We start from the raw sequence: 17,034 nt of genomic DNA, 5'->3' as shown, positions 1-17,034 counted from the left end.
GGGCAGAGCGAGGGCGGCCGGCCGGGTTTATAAGGCGATTGCACACCGAGGGCTCGGGTGAGGGACGGGGGCTTTCCTGCTGGCACGGAGTCGAGCAGACGTGGTTGCTGGTGCGTTTAATGGTCCGGGTGCCTGCCCGCGCCCCGGACGCCGCGCAGACGGTTGCTGCATGCAAGGGCAGAGCGGCGGAGCTGGGGTCGGGATTCCCACAGGCTCCGTGGTGGCAGGACCTCAGCTCCGGATCGATCTGGGGGACAGCATGAGCCTCGGCGCGGGGGGCTCCCGCCCGAAAGTCGCCGGGCTCCGGGGTCGTCAGCTCCGTTTCTGCAGTGAGCGACGTTGCTGAGCCTCGGGGCTTGCGGGCACTCCCCTCTATCAGTCCCCAGCACCGCTTGTCCCCGGTCCCTGGCTGAGCAGGCTGTGGGACAGGGGACAGCCACCACCTGGGAGCACTTGCGGGTGAGCAGGCGGCTGGCGGCTGTGGCTTGCATTTCGCCTGAGATGTGAGGTTGTTGTTCAATGTGGGTACAGCGTCTTCTGAGGGCTGATGTAGGAATTCACCATAGGAGTAAAAACTGGATTAAAAAAAAAAAAATACAGTTGGGTTCTTCCAGAGCTTCCTGTGAGGACTGAGCCCTGACAGGAGAGGTTGGCTGTTTCTCTGTATTTTCAAGCTGTCCGGCTCAGTGCAGTTGCTGAGCCACAACTCAGTGCTTTCCCTTTCCTTGCAGCTATCAGGATGGCTGAGGTGACCACTGCCCCCACCGAGACGCACACTCTCCTGAGTGAGTATGGGGACTACCACAACTGGTCCGAGCTGTTCCACCTCCTGAACTACACCTACACCTTCTGTGAGTTCAGCCTGGATGAGAACGTCAAGCGGGTGATCCTCTTCATCCTTTACCTGGTCATCTTTGTGGTGGGCTTGGTGGAGAACCTCCTTGTCATCTGGGTCAACTGGCAGACACGGGGCAACAAGAGCTTGGTCAACCTCTACATCATCAACATGGCCATTGCCGACCTCGGAGTGCTGCTCTCACTGCCCATCTGGATGCTGGAGGTGATGCTGGATTACACCTGGCTCTGGGGCAGCTTCCTCTGCCGCTTCACGCACTACTTCTACTTTGCCAACATGTACGCCAGTATCTTCTTCCTCGCCTGCCTGAGCGTGGATCGCTACGTGTCCCTGACCAGCTCCTCTCTCTTCTGGCGTAAGCACCAGCACCGCGCACGCCGCATCATCTGCGCCTGCAGTTGGGTCTTGGCAGCAGTGATCCCATTCCTGGAGGTTGCTCACATGCAGCTGGTCAATACCGGAGAGCCCATCTGCATCTTCATGGCCCCCTTCGAGACCTACGACGAGTGGGCGCTGGCGGTCAGCTTGGCCACCACCACCATTGGGTTCCTCATCCCCTTCCCCATCATCACCGTTTTCAACGTCCTGACGGCCAGGTTCATCAAGCGCACCAAGCCGGAGAGCAGGAAGCACTGTCTGCTCATCTACGCCTATATCGTCGTGTTCCTCATCAGCTGGCTGCCCTTCCACATCATGCTCACGCTGCTCACCCTCGACGGCAACCACATCATCCTCCACTGCACCTTCGCCCACTTCCTCTACTTCTTCTACGACATCATAGACTGCTTCACCCTGCTCCACTGCGTGATCAACCCGATCCTCTACAACTTCCTAAGCAAAAACTTCCGCAGCAAGCTCATCTCCGCTGTGGTTAAGTACATCCCCAAAGACCAAGACAACCAGAAGGGCACAGACAATTCCTCCTCCACCACACAGCACTCCATAGTCATCACAAAGGACAACAACCCTCCCAACTAAGGGGGATCGGACTCTCCCACTCGTCGCTGGCAAGTGCTTGCTGGGGGGTGGGCAGCTCCCTGGGCTCACTGAAGTCGGTAAGATTGTTTTTCCTGGTGATAAGCAGACACTTTGCTTTTAAACAACACTTCTTGGCTGGCCACCTCCTGTGCTCTGAAGGCAGGGCAGGGTGCCAAATGTGAAATGAGATGGTGCGGGGAGCTACAGACATCTTGCCTCTGATGTGCTGCTGTATCAGATCTATTTAGCTAAAGAAAGAATAGGAGAAAGAGATATTTCCTGTTTTCCAAAAGAAACACTTGCAGTAATAAAGTGCATTACTCCACCTGCTCAGAAACCTGAACAAATCCGGCCCCCGGGACCCGACCCCTGTACCCACCCCGAGACGCGGGGCTGGGGGCACACGACCCTTTCCCTTCACCCCAAGTTCTTCTGCAGCCCCCGACTTTCACTTACACATGTGCTCCGGAGCCACTGCGCTGCAGAGGTGGCCAGTGACCGCTGCCCCTCTGCCGTGATGCCATCCCAAGCGGGAGAGAGGAAATTCATTCCTTTGAAACACAAACCTCTCCTCCCCGTGCCCGGCAAAGGGCTGAAAGCCTGATTTTACAGAAATGAAGGGAACGCGACCCTGAGGGGCTGAGCACGACACAAACCTCAGCTTTAATGAGGGGAGGAATGATTCGAGATCAGCAACTCGTCGAGAGCAATTTTGCAAACCCAGCAGTAAATTAGCGATGGTTAAAACTGGGTTTGACTGGGCATGGCTGCTTCCAAACGCAACCGGTGGCAGCAGAGGTGGGGTTCCCAGTTTGCATTTTGCAGCAGGAGACCCATCCTGTTAAACCCAGCCTCCTTCAGAGCATCTCCTGGCAGGTTTCTAAGGCCACTGGGCGCATTTCTAAATGCTGGGGGACGCCAGCAGCCCTTCATGCGCGCCGCCTTTCATAGAATCATCAAATCGTTTAGGTTGGAAAAGACCTTTAAGATCATCCAGTCCAACCATTAAGCTACACTACCAAGTCCTCACTCAATCAAAGTCCACTTTCAATCAAAGTCGCACTGAAGCATGTCCCGTGGGAACGCGTACGCGTGCAGAAACCCTCGGAGCCGGAGCACGGGCCGGGCTTTGGCTGTGTAAGAAACTGGAGCATCCGGAGAAAGTTCATTGTTGTCCGGATTCTGCTAAATCACATGCTGCGGGTCAAGCCCTCGGCAGGGGAAGGTGAAAGAGCAGCAGTCACTGGAAGGGAGTTCATAAATCTACCAAAGGCCTTGAGCTGCTCGAGAGACACATTTTTAAAAAAGCAAAGCATAAGCAAATCTAGGGACAGGATGCTCGCAGCACGGAGCGGTGGGTGGGGAGCAGGATGTCATGGGCTGCGGGCGAAGCCCACGACCGGGGGTTAACACGGGCGCATGGTTATCACCAGACCGGCTGGGAAGGGCTCTGCTATTTACAGGAGTCCTGTGACAGCCTAAATCACTCAATACTTCAGGACGCCTTGTGCGCAGAGACGTTCCTTCTTACTGCCAGGGGATACCAGCGTTGACAGAGAAAGCCAAATCCGTCTCTTACACGGAAATATTTTGTACCGCAGCTGGGGAAGAGGCCAGTCCCCTCAGACACGGCAGCACCCTCAGGAGGGAAGCAGCTCACGGCTGTCCCTCTTCCTTAATTATATTACTTAACGGTTTCACAACTTGCGAGCGTAGAGCCACTTAGAGCGTAAGCCCCCCGGGGCAGAGGCTGTCCTTTTTGGATCCGCACCGACACGGGACCTCACCGCCCTCGGCCCCGCGACCCTCCTGGGCACAACGCGCGCAGCGAAGCCGAGCAGCCCCAAAACTGGCTGGCGAACGCGAACGCAGCTTCACGCTGACGCAACCCACAGCTCTGATCTTGAATCTTCCCTATGGCTTCCTTTTGCTAATACCCTGCCATTTTCAATGAAGACATGGAAGATAAGTACACAGCAACAAGCCACTTGAGGTGTGACATAACCAGGACAGCAACGTATTCAATTTCAAGTTACTTAAATGTGTAAAACTTGGTATTTGACCTATTAAACTTGTGGGTTTTTAACTCTCCTAACGCATGTGCAACTTTGTTCGTAGACCTCGGGGCCAGAGCGGCCTCAAATAAACCCTTATGAGCCCCACGCAGAGACCTGGGCTTGAAACCCAGGGTTGAAACCGGGTTCCTCAGTCTCCCTTTAAAGCCTTCGCCACCCCCGAGGGTAAACTGGCCCAGCCACAGGCTCCTTTAGCAATTACGGGCTCTATACCCCCGGACCACCCTCCCAGCTTGACTTTCCAGTGCCCACTGCTGGTCACCAGCTTGGTGATGGGGCCACTGGTCCTGTCCCAGCAGGTAAGCTCTCCCCAGAGCAGCTCTGCCCGAGCGGCTCCAGCGGCGACCGAGAGCGGCAGCCGCGGCCGATGGCAGCGCCCAGCAGGCCGGTCACCCCAGTGCCGAACTGAGAAGGAAGCCTGGCTGCTGGAGAAAAGCTACAGCGGCTCTCGCTGAGCTGGCTTTGCCAGCCGGCGGCTCCGAGCCTGCGAAGGTCCAGCTCTCGGTGAAGCAGGGCGCCGGCAGCACAGAAAGGGCTTATCAAGGAACGCAACCCCCCGAGAATTTCCTAAATGGGTTCTAAGGAGGGCTCTGCTCCCAACCTGCTGCGGAAACAGTCTGCAGAAATACCAGAGTCGGTTCGCCTCGAGCTGCTCCGGGTGCCAGAGGAGGTGGCGAGGAAGAGGCCCCGGCCGCCTGGACTCATGCCACAAATCCTGCAGAGCACAGCACCGGAGCAGGATACCAGGAACGGCTCACGTGCTTTCCCAGGCACTCCTGAGGAGGGAGAAATGCCAATCTGCGCATTTAAAGAAACAAGTTTTATAAAGAAGCGACGTACAAGAGGTCAACATTTTCCATTTTATTATTCTAAATAAAAACCACACTTTGTGCTGAACAATGGAGTATAAAAGAACCCGATGTACAACGATTTTAGACATCTACTATTTGGGGGGAAAGTTTACAAAATATACAAAACTTTACAGCAAATAGATAGTAAACACTTAAATATCAGGAGGTCAGTACCTACTATTAACTTAACAAAAAGGTTAGACAGCAATTCAACTCTTTTTCTTCTGCTTAATTATTCTGTTAAGAGACCTGGATCCTTGGAGAAAGGGGAGAATAAAACTGAACTTTGCGGTTTAGAAGTCGGAGTAAGACCAGTCTCGAAGCGCTGCCTTTCGGAGGGGGGTTTGCGTCAGGGCTCCCCGCGAGCACCCGCGACGCAGCCGCTCTCGGCAAACGTCGCCGGCGCAGCTCACGGCGAAGCATTTCCCCTCTTGCAGCCCGAGGATCCCAAAGCGCTTTGCAAACACGAGTGAAAACCTCGCAGCCGCCCCAGGCGAGGTAGGTAAGCGTTGCCCCCGCGGTCACGGGGCGGGGGAAGCGAGGCCGGGAGGCGAGCAGGTTTGCCGAAGGCCGCACCACGCGTCAGCGGCAGAGCAAGGAACGGACCCCGGCGCGGGGTTCCCACCCTGGCTCCCCCGCCGCTGCGAACGGCGCTTGGCCTCCGCCGCGGAGCGGTGCGCGGCTGCAGCCCCGGCGCGCGCAGCCCCGCGCCGCTGGCCGGGAGCGCCTGCCATCACCGGGCGCCTCCGCCGCGACGCAGCCGGGTGGGAGCTGTGGCTCCTCGGGGCAACGCAGCCTGCGGGGGACTTGGGATGAGCCCCAGTGCTCCATCCGCACAGCTTTCTGGAGGGATGCCAGAGCTCCCAGCCAGGCTGGCCAGACTCCGGGACAGCCACGCTGCCGAGGGGACGGGGACGACAGAGCTCTGACGCTGGCCGCGGGCTCGGAGAGGCCCAGGACCCTGCCGGGGGAGGGAGAGTGCGGGTCTCCGAGCCCTCCTGGGACAAATCCCGCTGAGGAGGAGCCACAGCGCGAGGCCGGCCCAACGTGGTCGCCCAACGCAGGTCCAGATCCGTCCCCGCACCCCCTCTGCGGACGGGACTCGCTGCTGATCTCAGGATGTTTCACGTGGGAATAACTCATTATAACACAGGAAAGAATCCAAGACACAGAAACGCCAGGGACCCGGTCGCTCCCCCCCATCCCCACCCCCAAAAACAACCAGCAGAAAAACGAGGTGGGCTTTTGCTTTCCCATCCCTGTGCTTAGAAGGGTGGGCTTGCTTTGCCCATTAGTGTTTCAGTGTAAAAGCTTCTCTTTTTGGTTTATGTGCACAAAAGGCTTTTGCTTCACAGCTTAGCTAGATACGGGGCTGCAGACGCTACCGCGCAGCAGCACCCCAACCCATCCAAAAGCTCATCGCAGCTTCTGGGACATTTTAGGAGGGTCTCGAGGCTTTAAGGACTCGGCTCTCCCAAGCCTCGTCTGCCTCCCTCACATCCTTCATAGCGATCTCCAGAGCAGAGCAGGTCACCTCCGTTCCTGTCCACCAGCCCATCTTGCCACCACCGGCACGACGACGAAACCCCGTAGCTCGAAGAGCTCCTCAGAGGAGCCTCCAGCAAACTGCTCTCAACTCCCACGCTTTCCTAGAGCACCACGCGTTCTCAAAATTATCTTTTTTTTTTTTTAAAAAAAACTTAAGAACACTAGGCTAAACACGGCTCCGCAGACCAGCTAGAGATCGCAGACCGTGGCCTGGCAACATGAGACTGGAGTTCGGAAACCAGAGCTCCAGCAGCAGCAGCCTGGACAGCCCCAGGGTGGGCGATCGCTTCGGTGCCTCTCCTCTGAAAACAGGCTCCGGGCACCAAAACTGGGACAAATCCAGTTTAACCCCCCCTCAGGGCGATGCCAGCTGGCCCCAAACCCAGCCGATGTTACAGGGATTAGGGAAAGGACACAAACTCCCACCAGCCTTCATCCTCAGCCTCGTCCTCTTGCTCCTCCTCACACGGTCCAGTCCTCCCACCCCACCTCCGTGCAGCGGGATGGGAGTCGGGTACTGCGGGTCCTCGGGGTGACTGAGGATGACCCACGCCCAGGACGAAGGAGCTGCCTGGGAAGGGTCACGAGGTCCGGCCAGGGTGCGGCACTGCTGGCGGGGACATGGCTCGACGCCCACTCTTGTTCCTTCCTCCATCACAGCAGAGCTGGACCCGGACCTGGGAGCTGCCGCGGTGGAAATGACAGGCAAACCGCAGGGATCAAAGGATGGGTGCAGCTGAAGGGCAGGGGCTTCCAGCAGCTGCACCCCTCTGCACCCTCCAACCCTTCTCCCCGGGATGCGAAGCCCTCCCGCTCCTGACAGCGATGCGCCCAGCCGACGGGGAGATGCGCTCTGCAAACCCCGGGGGACGTTACGGCACTGCCGCCCCTCGGCACACGCGCTGCCGCTTCCCCCGGCCCCGCTGCAGACGCGGTGGCACCGAGCCGTCCCCGCTGCTCATATTGCTACACAGCTTGTTTCACAGGACTGCGATGGGGACGGGGCTAAGGGGAAGTTTGCTTTCGACGGGGAAGGCTGTAACAGGAGTAAACTGACCCGGCCAGGTCCAGGAACTGATACGGAACGGGAAAGGCTGGAGGCTGTCGTTTCCCTAGGACGCTAAACATCAATATTCACTAAGCGCTTTGCATCTCCCACACGCTCTGCAGGTACGAGCCAGCAATCTTCACCGCACTCCCGGGAGGTAGGTAGGTACCACAAGTGTTACCACCCTCATTTTACAGATGAGGAAACTGAGGCAAAGAGGTGAAGTGACTTGCCCAAGGCCACAGCGGAGCGGGGGGAGCAACCCCCCAGGAATTCCTAGCTCGCCAACCACACGTCCAGCCCCCGCCGCTCCTCGGCCACGGGCTGTCCCTTCGAGAGGAGGGGAAAGCGGGATGAGTTTACAGGGTTTGCAAATCACTAGTTTTGTTTTCTAACAGCATATCTTTGCAGAAGCGCAAGAGCCAATTTACTACGACGGTGGCTTGAGAGCCCTGAGCGCTTCCTGTTTGTGAGGTAGAATGAGTTACCTAAGGGCAGTCATAACTCATGCTGCGGCATCGGAAATATTTGTTCCTCTCCACCTCTGCCCCACAGCAGGATAACATGGGAAAAAGCTGATCCCCACCCTTCCTGGTGTAAACACTGCCGGCATGGGGCTGACCTCGCCAGCGCAGCCGGCAGAGCCCACCGTGCCGAGTCCCCGGCCCGCGCCCGACGTGCATCCAGGAGAGGCTGAGCCGAGGTTCCCACCGGCCGCTATTGCTGCCGGCTCCCGGAGCCGCTCTGCTGCAGCCCCCAGCCGGCGCGTGCTGAACTTACAGCACGATTCGACAAAAGATGAACGAACTCACATTGCACCGACAACATCCTGCAACGCGCATTTGCCACGAGACGTGTCCGGGATGCGGTGATCCACGGGAGGGGGCTATCCCTTCAGCAGAGGGGAGTCCTCAAAGGTACCTTCCCGGGAGTTAAGGCAACAGCTTCATCACGTCTTGTCTGCTGGGATCCGCGCAGCCGCAGCGACGCCGCGCTCCGGCTTCCAGCAGCTGGCAGCCCTGGGACACGCCGTGCCGGCAGAGCACGACGCGCACAGCTGCCGTCGGCAGAGGAGAGCTGCCGAGACATCGGCACGCTCTTGATGGCCGGCTGCAGGCCAGCAGAAATTAGGCGTGACCGTGCCATCACAAAATACCTCCCAAGGAGCAGTCAACCCCACGACGTGAACCCGCTTCCCCTGCCCTCTCCAGTCCAGTGACTCCTCCGAGAGCTTCCTCTGCTCGCGCATCCGCCTCTTTCCTTCCACCGCTCGGCTCCTCAGAGCGCTGGCGTCACTCCTTCACCTCCTCCTTCGGAGATGGGGTCTTGGGGCGCGAGCAAGCGGCGCGTCACGGGCACGGCAGAGACCGCCAGCCAGGCTCCCCGCTCGGGCAGGGCTCCCGGCGAGCAGCAGCGCTGCCTGGGAACTGCCCTTGCGAGCCACCGTCACCCTCCTCCTCCTCGTTTAATCACCTTCCTCCTCATTTACCGCCAGGTATCCCTCCTCATTTGCATATGCGCACTCACACGCTGCTTGCTCATCATCTCCCCTGCAATGGAGCAACGACTTCAGACTTTGCTTATCTCCTCGCAATAGCAGCAGAACCCCAGTGATGCCCAGAACAAGTCTTTTTTTTTTTTTTTTTTTTTCCTTTTTTCTTTCTTTTCTTGTTTCCTTTTCTTCGAGTCCAGTACCATCCCGCTCCGGCTCTGTCCCTCTCTACTGAGGTCAGGTGTGAAAAATCTTAGCAGCATCAGTTTGTGGACAAGCTCAAACTGAGGGTTAGCCTAGTCAAGTGGGCTAAAAGGTTAATTAAAAAAAAAAAAAATCTAGATTCAAAACCTAGTGAGAAATACTAAAAACACAGAACTCGATGGCCTCTAACAGGACCAGAGGTAAGTAAACACGACAGACTTCTTGGAAACAGTGATGTAGCTTACGTGCTGTTAATTTGTACAATGCCACCAATCTAAAAAGCCCTAGCAAGGCCAAAAAAAAAAAAGAAAAAAAAAATACAAAAGGAGGATTCCATCCATGACGCCTGACCATTAAATAAAATAAATGACATTTTTTTCCACAGCTTCTGTAATTAGTATTTGCTCCTTTCCTGGCCCTGCCCTGCCTCACCCCATCAGCTGTCCGTGTTTTTCTCCGCATCTTTGGAATGGATGATATACATGAAAGTCTGTTCGATGGTGAAGTCCGGCGGGAGGCTGCCTTTGTGCACGCCTATGTGCTTGCTCATGAGGTTGAGCGTGGAGCTGTAATGCCCGCACACAGTACAGCGGTACATGAGGGCTCCCGAGTGCGTCCGCAGGTGGCACTTGATGGTGGAGCGGCCGCGGAAGAACTTGTGGCACACCTTGCACTGGTACGGCTTTTCTCCAGTGTGGATCCTCCGGTGGTAGTTGAACTCACTGGTGTGGGCAAACCTCTTGCCGCAGACCTTGCAGCTGTACTTGCTGTTGCCTGGCTGGTTTTGCAGTGCCAAGTCTTCGCTCAGGAACTCCTCCGGCAGCTTTCTCTTCTGCAGGCTCTGCTGCTGGAGCCGGTCTCCGAAGCTCGGTCGGATGTCCAGGCTGCCCCCGCACTTGTGCTGGCTGACGTGGTAACGGTACGCCGCTTCCAGCTTGAAGCTCTGGCCGCAGAAGTGGCACCGGAAAAGAGCCTCCTCCATGTTCTGGTGAACGGCCAAGTGCTTCTCCAGGAGGTGCCGATCCACGAAGCTGTTGGCACAGACGGAGCAGGAGAAGACCGAGATCCCCAGGTGAGACAGGGTGTGCCACATCAGGCTGCAGAGACTGAGGTGCCTCTGGTCGCACACGCCGCACGTCTGGCTTTTCATGTTCACGTGGTCCAGGATGTGGTTGCGGACGGTGTGGAAATCTTTGGCCAAAGGCTTCCCGCAGGCGGCACACGCCAGCTCTGAGCCAGGCCCTCCCCCGAACACGGTGACCTTCCCCGGCAGCGGGTCGCTGGGGTGGACGATGACGTTGTTGTCGAAGACCCCTTCTCGTCGGTGGAGGGTCAGCTGCCACTGGGTGAAGAACTTGGTCTCGCACATGTCGCAGGAGAAGAGGAAGATGCCGATGTGGGACAAAACATGAGTGACCCTGGAGTTCCGGTCCTGGAAGTGGGTTTCACAGACCTTGCAGTTCCCGGTGAGCAGATCAACGTGATCTCTGGCGTGCTGGCGGATCAGCTGGATGTTGGGCTCCAGGACCTTCTTGCACACCTGGCAGGGCATGGCCTTGCTATCCCGGCTGTCGTTCTCAAAGGCCAGCTCTTCCTCACTGTCGTCGCTCAGCTCGATAACTTCTTCCGACGGGCCCAGCTCTTCACTGGCATCTTCGAAATGCAGTTCGTCCTCGCCCAAATCCTCCAGCTGGAGCTCGTCCATCTGCCCAAAACCTTGCTCTTTGGAGTGGTCACTGTTGCTGGGACAGGAGTTGCTCCCCATGGAGACGTCCAGGGAAGGATCAGCAGTAAAGAAGCCGCCCTTGCCATAGTCGCCATTGCTCTGGACCTTATACTGCTGGCAGGAGCTCGCAGTGGTTTGAACAACGATGTTCACACCGCCCAGGCTGGGCTGGGTCGCCATGCTCGCGGCAGGAGCGAACTGCCCTTGATCCGATTCCTGCTCTGTCTTGGGAGGCTGCTGCGGATGCATCAGGGGAAGAGTCTGGCTGGCTTCACTCACGGTATTCCTGTCGTCCTCTTTGTAGCTGCCAGCCACCTCCCCGTGCAAGATGTAATTCCGTTCGGGGCCAAAATGTTCCCCGCCGCTCCGGATTTCACCCAAAGAATGGCTCTGCTCTGAGGATGTGCTGCTCAGAGGACCTGACCGGCCTTCGCTCATGGCCAGGGAGGGTTGCTTCGTGATGGCTGAGCTCTCCAGGTCAGGGAAGGTTGAATGGCAGGCCTTCAGCAGATCTTCCATGCCCAGCCGCTCTGCCACCTCGTAAATGACGCCCACGTTGATCAGGTCTGTGAAGAGCTCTGAGGTATACACAAAGCTGAGGATCTTCTCGAAGTTGGCCGGCGTGATGAAATCCACTACGTAGGTCCTAGCAGCATCCAGCCCCGTGTTCAGAAAGAGGTTCTGGAAGTAGCCCGCGGCGCAGGCCAGAACGGCCTTATGTGCGGCAAAGGAGCGGGTGCCCACCAAAATGGTGACGTCGCACATGGTCTCGGAGAGCCTGCACTTGTTGAGTTCCTTCAGCAGGTTGTTGGGGTGATTGGTGCTGTGCAACTTGATCCTCATGCCCATCTTAGCAGCTGCTTAAGAGTCCCTCTCCTGGTCAGCTTCTTTTTCACGCATTCATCAGCTGCGGGAGCAGGAGGCGCTTGGCATCCAGAAACTGGCAGGGCAAGGGGCTCTAGAGAGAGGAAGACGCAAAAAAATGTTAATACCTTAACAACCAAAGAGACGTCACGCTAGTCGTACCACAAATTTTCCACCTTCCTGACAAGCGACAGAGGAGCAGCAGCATCGCCGCTTTAGACGGCCATTGGCCAAAACCTGTCTCGTAACTTCAAAGACCGACTCTTCGGGAAGCGAAGGGAAAGACGCGCAAAGGGAAAGACACGGAGAAAAGAAAAAGTCATTTACTCTGCCAGCGACAGCCCGAAGTTCCCACTTCTATTTGGGCATGGACACAGGTCTCTGCCTCGCAGCTCTGCTCAGTTCCGAACCCGAGCCCCAACGGGTGCCCGGTACGCGGACGTCCCCCCTCTCCCCGAGCCAGGGATAACACTCCTGCCTGGAGGGCTGAAATTCAGACTCTACGCGCTGCTTGGCTTCCCCTCCGGGTCTCCTCCAGCCATACCTTCACACCTTCGCTTTGGATTTCTCCCGTACCCACATGGTAACTTTCGGTTTCCAGGTGGGATCTCATTTCGGACTCTCCCCTGCACGCCAGCTTCTCTGATTCCCCGGGGATTTCTCCTCTGCTACACCGGTACTTGCGGCACCTTTCAGTGCTCTGGCAGCCGGGCGGTTCGTGCCGTATCCCCGGGCTCCCACCAGACACCTGGCCCACGCTCACCAGCGATTCCCACCTGAGCGCGTCCTTCCAGCTCGTCCCGCTGCCTTTGTCACCCTGGCCCACTCGCGGGTGCTCGGCCAGCTCCCGGGCCACCCGGGGACTCGAGGAACTTACCCCGGGAACGCTATCCCTAATCCCCTGCCTTTTCCTCCCCGTGACAGAGAACAATGACCCCAGAAGCCGGCCAAGAGAGCGGGAATTTGCCGAAGACGGAAGGGGACTGGGCTGCCCTCTGCCCCGGCTCCAGGGGAAGGCAAAAAGGAGCCGAGGACGGGCCGTCCTCCCCCGGGACGCGAGGGACGGAGGCAGGGATGGCCCCTGCCCGAGGAGGCGGCCGGGAAACACGGCTCACAGCTGGGGAGGAGGATGAGGATGGCCGGGGAAGGCTCTGGAGGGGAAACGCTCCCCAAGCGCGCCCGGACCTGGGCAATTCCTGCGGCGTGGGGATGCCCGGGGCGGGGGCTGGGGACGGGACAGGAGGGAAAAGAGACGGAGAGGGGGGGACCGGGGAAAACGGGGAGCCGGGGGGCAGGAGGAGGCCCCGGAGGGGCGGGCAGGCCCCGCTGCCGGCAGGCGGACAGGCAGGAGAGGCTGCCCTCCCCGCGGGGGGGGCAGGGAATCCCGGAGCTGCCCCAGGAGAAAACGGAGAAACGGAGAGGGCGGGGGGGGGGGGGGGGGCGGCCGGGACCCCCGGGGGGGGCTGGAGGAGCCACGCGGGGCAGCAGGGGCTGGGGGGGACACACGGGGGGGAGGGGGCAACGAGGAGCCCACGGGGTCGTGGGGATGGGAGCCACGGCGCGGGGGGGGGGGGAGGGCTCTGGGGGGAGCGCCGGGGGGTGCGGGAAGGGGTCCCCGGGGGGAGCCCCGGGGGACAGCGGGAGGCCCGCGGGGGGCTCCGTGGGGGCGGCGGGAGGCCCGCGGGGGGCCGATGGCGGGGGGGCGGCGCGGGGGGCAGCCGGAGGCCGGCGGGGCTCCTTACCCGCCCGGCGCCCCGCACCATCCCGGCTCGGCTCACACAAAGGCGCCGACCCGCCCTCCGTCCGCCCCGGCCGCCACCGGAGCCGCCTTCCGCCCGCCCGCCCGCGCGCCGGCCCACAGCGCCCCCCGCGGCCCGGAGGGGACCTGCGGCGGCACCGGCACCGGGCACGGCACGGCACGGCACGGACACCGGGCACGGCACGGCATCGGCACCGGCACCGGGCACGGCACGGACACCGGGCACGGCACGGACACCGGACACGGCACGGCACGGACACCGGGCACGGCACGGCACCGGCACCGGGCACGGCACGGCACGGCACGGACACCGGGCACGGCACGGACACCGGGCACGGCACGGCATCGGCACCGGCACAGGGCACGGCACGGCACGGACACCGGGCACGGCATGAACACCGGCCACGGCACGGCACCGGCACCGGGCACGGCACGGCACGGCACGGACACCGGGCACGGCATGGACACGGGGCACGGCACGGCACGGCACCGGCACCGGGCACGGCATGGACACCGGGCACAGAACGGAACGGCACCGGCACCGGGCACGGCACGGCACGTCATAGACACCGGGTACGAACGGCACCGGCACCGGGCACGGAACGGCGCCGGGCACGGCACGGCATGGCACGGCACTAGCACAGCATGGCAGCGGCACCGGCACGGAATGGCACCGGGCATAGCACCGGCATGGCACCAGCACAGCACGGCACCGGGCACGGCACGGGGCACAGCACCGGCACGGCACCGGGCACAGCACTGGCAAGGCACGGCACGGCACCGGCACCCCCTCGTTTACCGGGGGGACACGGGCAGGTCGCTGTAGCCCGAGAGCACACGGGCCCCCGGTCCGGCCCCGTCGCCGCTGCTCCCCCCGCGGACCCATCCCCGTGGGTTCATCCCGTGGGCTCCTCCCGTGGGTTCATCCCCGTGGGCTGTCCCGGGCGTGCAGCGCCGAGCACCCCGGGGCCCAGCGCGGCGCAGCCAAAACACAGAGACGGGCCGGGCGCGTGTCCCGCACAGGCACGGGTGGGTGTATACGGGGGCACGGGCACGGGTGGGCGTACACAGGCACGGGTGGGTGTATACAGGTACACGGGTGTACACGGGGGTCCGGGGGGTGTACACGGGGGTCCGGACAGGCGCGGCTGTGGGTGGAGGACGCGTGCGGGGACACGCGTGCGTGGCCGCTTCAGCTCCCAGCCCGGTAGCGCGACTCCAGCCCCGGCGGCTCCCACGACGACTCCGCGGTCCGGTCCGTGGCGCGCCCGGGACGCCCCCGCAGCCGGTACCGCCGCAGTCCCCGGTGCCTCGGTGCCCCGGGGCACGGCCGGGGCCGGTCCCCGCGGGTGGGGGGGGGCTCACGCCGCCCGCAGCGGGGTCCCGCCGGCCGCGGGGGGTCCCGGGGAGCACCGGGGGGACGGGCCGCCGCTCACCGGCCCCGCCGGCCGCCGGGGCTCCGCCGCCCGCTTCCCCATGAGCCCCACGAAGAAGTCGTGCATGTCCCCTGCGGAGAGAGCCGCCGTCAGCGCCGCGGGGCCCGGCTGCGGCACCGGGCCCGGCACCGGGCGGGACTTACGCTTCTGCGGAGCCGCGGGCGGACCTGGAAGAGACCGAAGCGGGTGAGCGGCACCGGCGGGGCGCGGACCGGCACCGGACGGAGCGACCGACCCCGGGCAGCCCCCCCCGCCCTCGCCCCCCCGGCCCTCACCGGCGTCCTCCTCCCGCAGGAGCTGCAGCAGGGCGGCGTAGGCGGCCCCGGAGCTACCGGGGGCTCTCCGGGGCAGCGGTTCCGGGACGGGCATCCCCTGCGGGAAGCGAAGCGGGTGAGCGGGGCGAGAGGGACGTCCCGGGGAGGGGCCCGGGGGTGTCCGCCCGCCGCTCCCACTCCCCCCCCCCGGTGCCCCGACGGCCCTACCGGTGCGGGGGGCGCGGGGCCCGGCGGGGCGGCGGCGGCGGGGGGGCGGCGGGCGAGGGCGAGCGGCAGCGCCAGGACGAGCAGCGCTGCCAGCGCCGGGCGGGTCCTCATCCTCGAGGGGGGCCTGGGGGCGGCGGTCAGCGGCGGGGCCCCGGGGCTGCCCCGAGCCGGTGCCCCCTCGGTGGGGTGGCCCGGGGCGAGCCCGGGACCGGGCCGAGCGCTGGGGAGGGAAAGCAGCGAGAGGGGAGGGCGGGGGGCGGCGGGACCCCCAGCCGGGTCTGCGGCCAGAGGAACCGTGCCACTTCCCGGGGGCGGCGGGGAGGCCCAGTAAATCCCATCGTCCCCTTACAGGGGTGCGGGGGGGCAAATTATGGTGGCTGCATCACAGAGGTGCGGGGGGGTTGCGGGGGGGTTGCGGGGGGACACGGCTTCGCTGCGGACCCGGGGGTCCCGTGGCACCACGCGTGGGGGCCGCGTTTGTGCAGTCACGCACCAGCCGGGCCATGCAAACGCACACACAAGACCGAGCGTGGGCACGGAGAGATCACAAACACGGGCTCGGACTCAGTCCTGTGCATTCACCTGTGTTAGTGCGCACACGCGTCCCCTGACACACGCACAGGTACACACACGTGGCCCCTGACTCGCACAGGCACACACATGTGTCCCCCAACGCGTGCTGACGCATGGGGACGGGCAAAGCTGGCACACACGCGCTTGCTGACAGCCAGATCCCCCACCCAGACTTGCTTCCAGAGCCCCCCCCAAGCTCTCCCCAAATTCAAGCGGCACCTTCACCCCATCTCTCCTCCCGGCCCTGCCCAGCGGCTTCGCCAACTCCCCCCTCCTCCCTTCGCCGAGCAAGGACAGGAGGCAGCAGCCCCCCAGGAACTCCGGGAATGCCCCAGGGCTGGGCGCTGCGGGGGGCACAGACCTGCTGAGCCCTCGGGTGTCACCCAGTTCGGAGCCGGTGGCAGAGCGTCCCTCGGTGCTGGCAGCTGCGGAGCAGGCGACGTGGCAAGGCGAGGTGGGCAGCAGCCGCAGGCTGCACTGACGGCTCTCCCAGCGCAGGCTCAGCGGGGAGGCGAAGTACCGGGGTGCTGGCTGCTGTACGGAGTTAAATAAGGGGCTCTGCCCATGGCACGGCGTGGGTGGGCAAGAGGAGAGCCGCCAATGGGGGCTGGGGGGGGGTGGTACCCCCCACCCTGCAGCTTCACGCCCACGCAGGCACCGTGTCACCAACAGGCACCCGTTACACACGCAGAGTCACACCGCGCCACAAGCGCGCCCACGCAGGCGTGCCAGCTCCCCACTGTGCCGCGGTGCCCCGTGGCAGGGGGCCAGCACATCGGCGCCGTGCCCCCGCAGCCCCCGGCCCCTCCTCACGCCGCAGGCATGGGGGGGGGGGGGCGGACACACACGCACCTGAGCACGACGCAGCCGTCGGCACATGCGGGCACACGCGTGGCGGGAGCGGTCCTGTCCCTGCCGTGCTGGCACAGCTGCTGGCGGTTGCTCTGCAGCTGGGATTTCGGAGGTCTCACGCCACAGCGGGGCTCAGCCGGGCTCCCCACCATGCACACACGTGCACAAATGTGTTCATCTGCACACGCATACGGCTCAGCTGCACGCATGCACGTGCACGCACGCTCTCTCTGTACCGTGCATCCTGCCCGTGGCCCCCAGCCCCACACCGGGGGTCCTGGCCTGCCCGC

General features: G+C 62.2%; 3 protein-coding genes across 3 annotated transcripts; 1 reads left to right on the top strand and 2 right to left on the bottom strand.

Moving 5' to 3' along the window:
- The first annotated feature begins 739 nt into the window (after positions 1 to 739).
- ACKR5 (atypical chemokine receptor 5) lies at positions 740 to 1,834 on the top strand. Its single transcript, XM_009477734.2, has one exon. The coding sequence runs from the start codon at positions 740 to 742 to the stop codon at positions 1,832 to 1,834; it is 1,095 nt and encodes a 364-aa protein (XP_009476009.1).
- Positions 1,835 to 9,488: 7,654 nt separating this feature from the next.
- On the bottom strand, positions 9,489 to 11,627 carry ZBTB39 (zinc finger and BTB domain containing 39). Its single transcript, XM_009483124.2, has one exon. It carries the CDS (start codon positions 11,625 to 11,627, stop codon positions 9,489 to 9,491), a length of 2,139 nt encoding a protein of 712 aa, XP_009481399.1.
- Positions 11,628 to 14,762: 3,135 nt separating this feature from the next.
- TAC3 (tachykinin precursor 3) lies at positions 14,763 to 15,430 on the bottom strand. Its single transcript, XM_075724877.1, has 4 exons — positions 15,320 to 15,430; positions 15,113 to 15,209; positions 14,981 to 15,004; positions 14,763 to 14,908 (listed from the first exon to the last, which is right to left on the bottom strand). Exons 1-4 carry the CDS (start codon positions 15,428 to 15,430, stop codon positions 14,763 to 14,765), a joined length of 378 nt encoding a protein of 125 aa, XP_075580992.1.
- Positions 15,431 to 17,034: the final 1,604 nt, after the last annotated feature.

The sequence above is a fragment of the Pelecanus crispus genome, chromosome 26 (genome assembly GCF_030463565.1).
Source record: "Pelecanus crispus isolate bPelCri1 chromosome 26, bPelCri1.pri, whole genome shotgun sequence".
In the NCBI taxonomy this organism is placed as follows: Eukaryota; Metazoa; Chordata; class Aves; order Pelecaniformes; family Pelecanidae; genus Pelecanus; species Pelecanus crispus.
The sequence above is the reverse complement of the archived record's forward strand: the minus strand, read 5'-3'. Positions and strand labels throughout refer to the sequence as shown.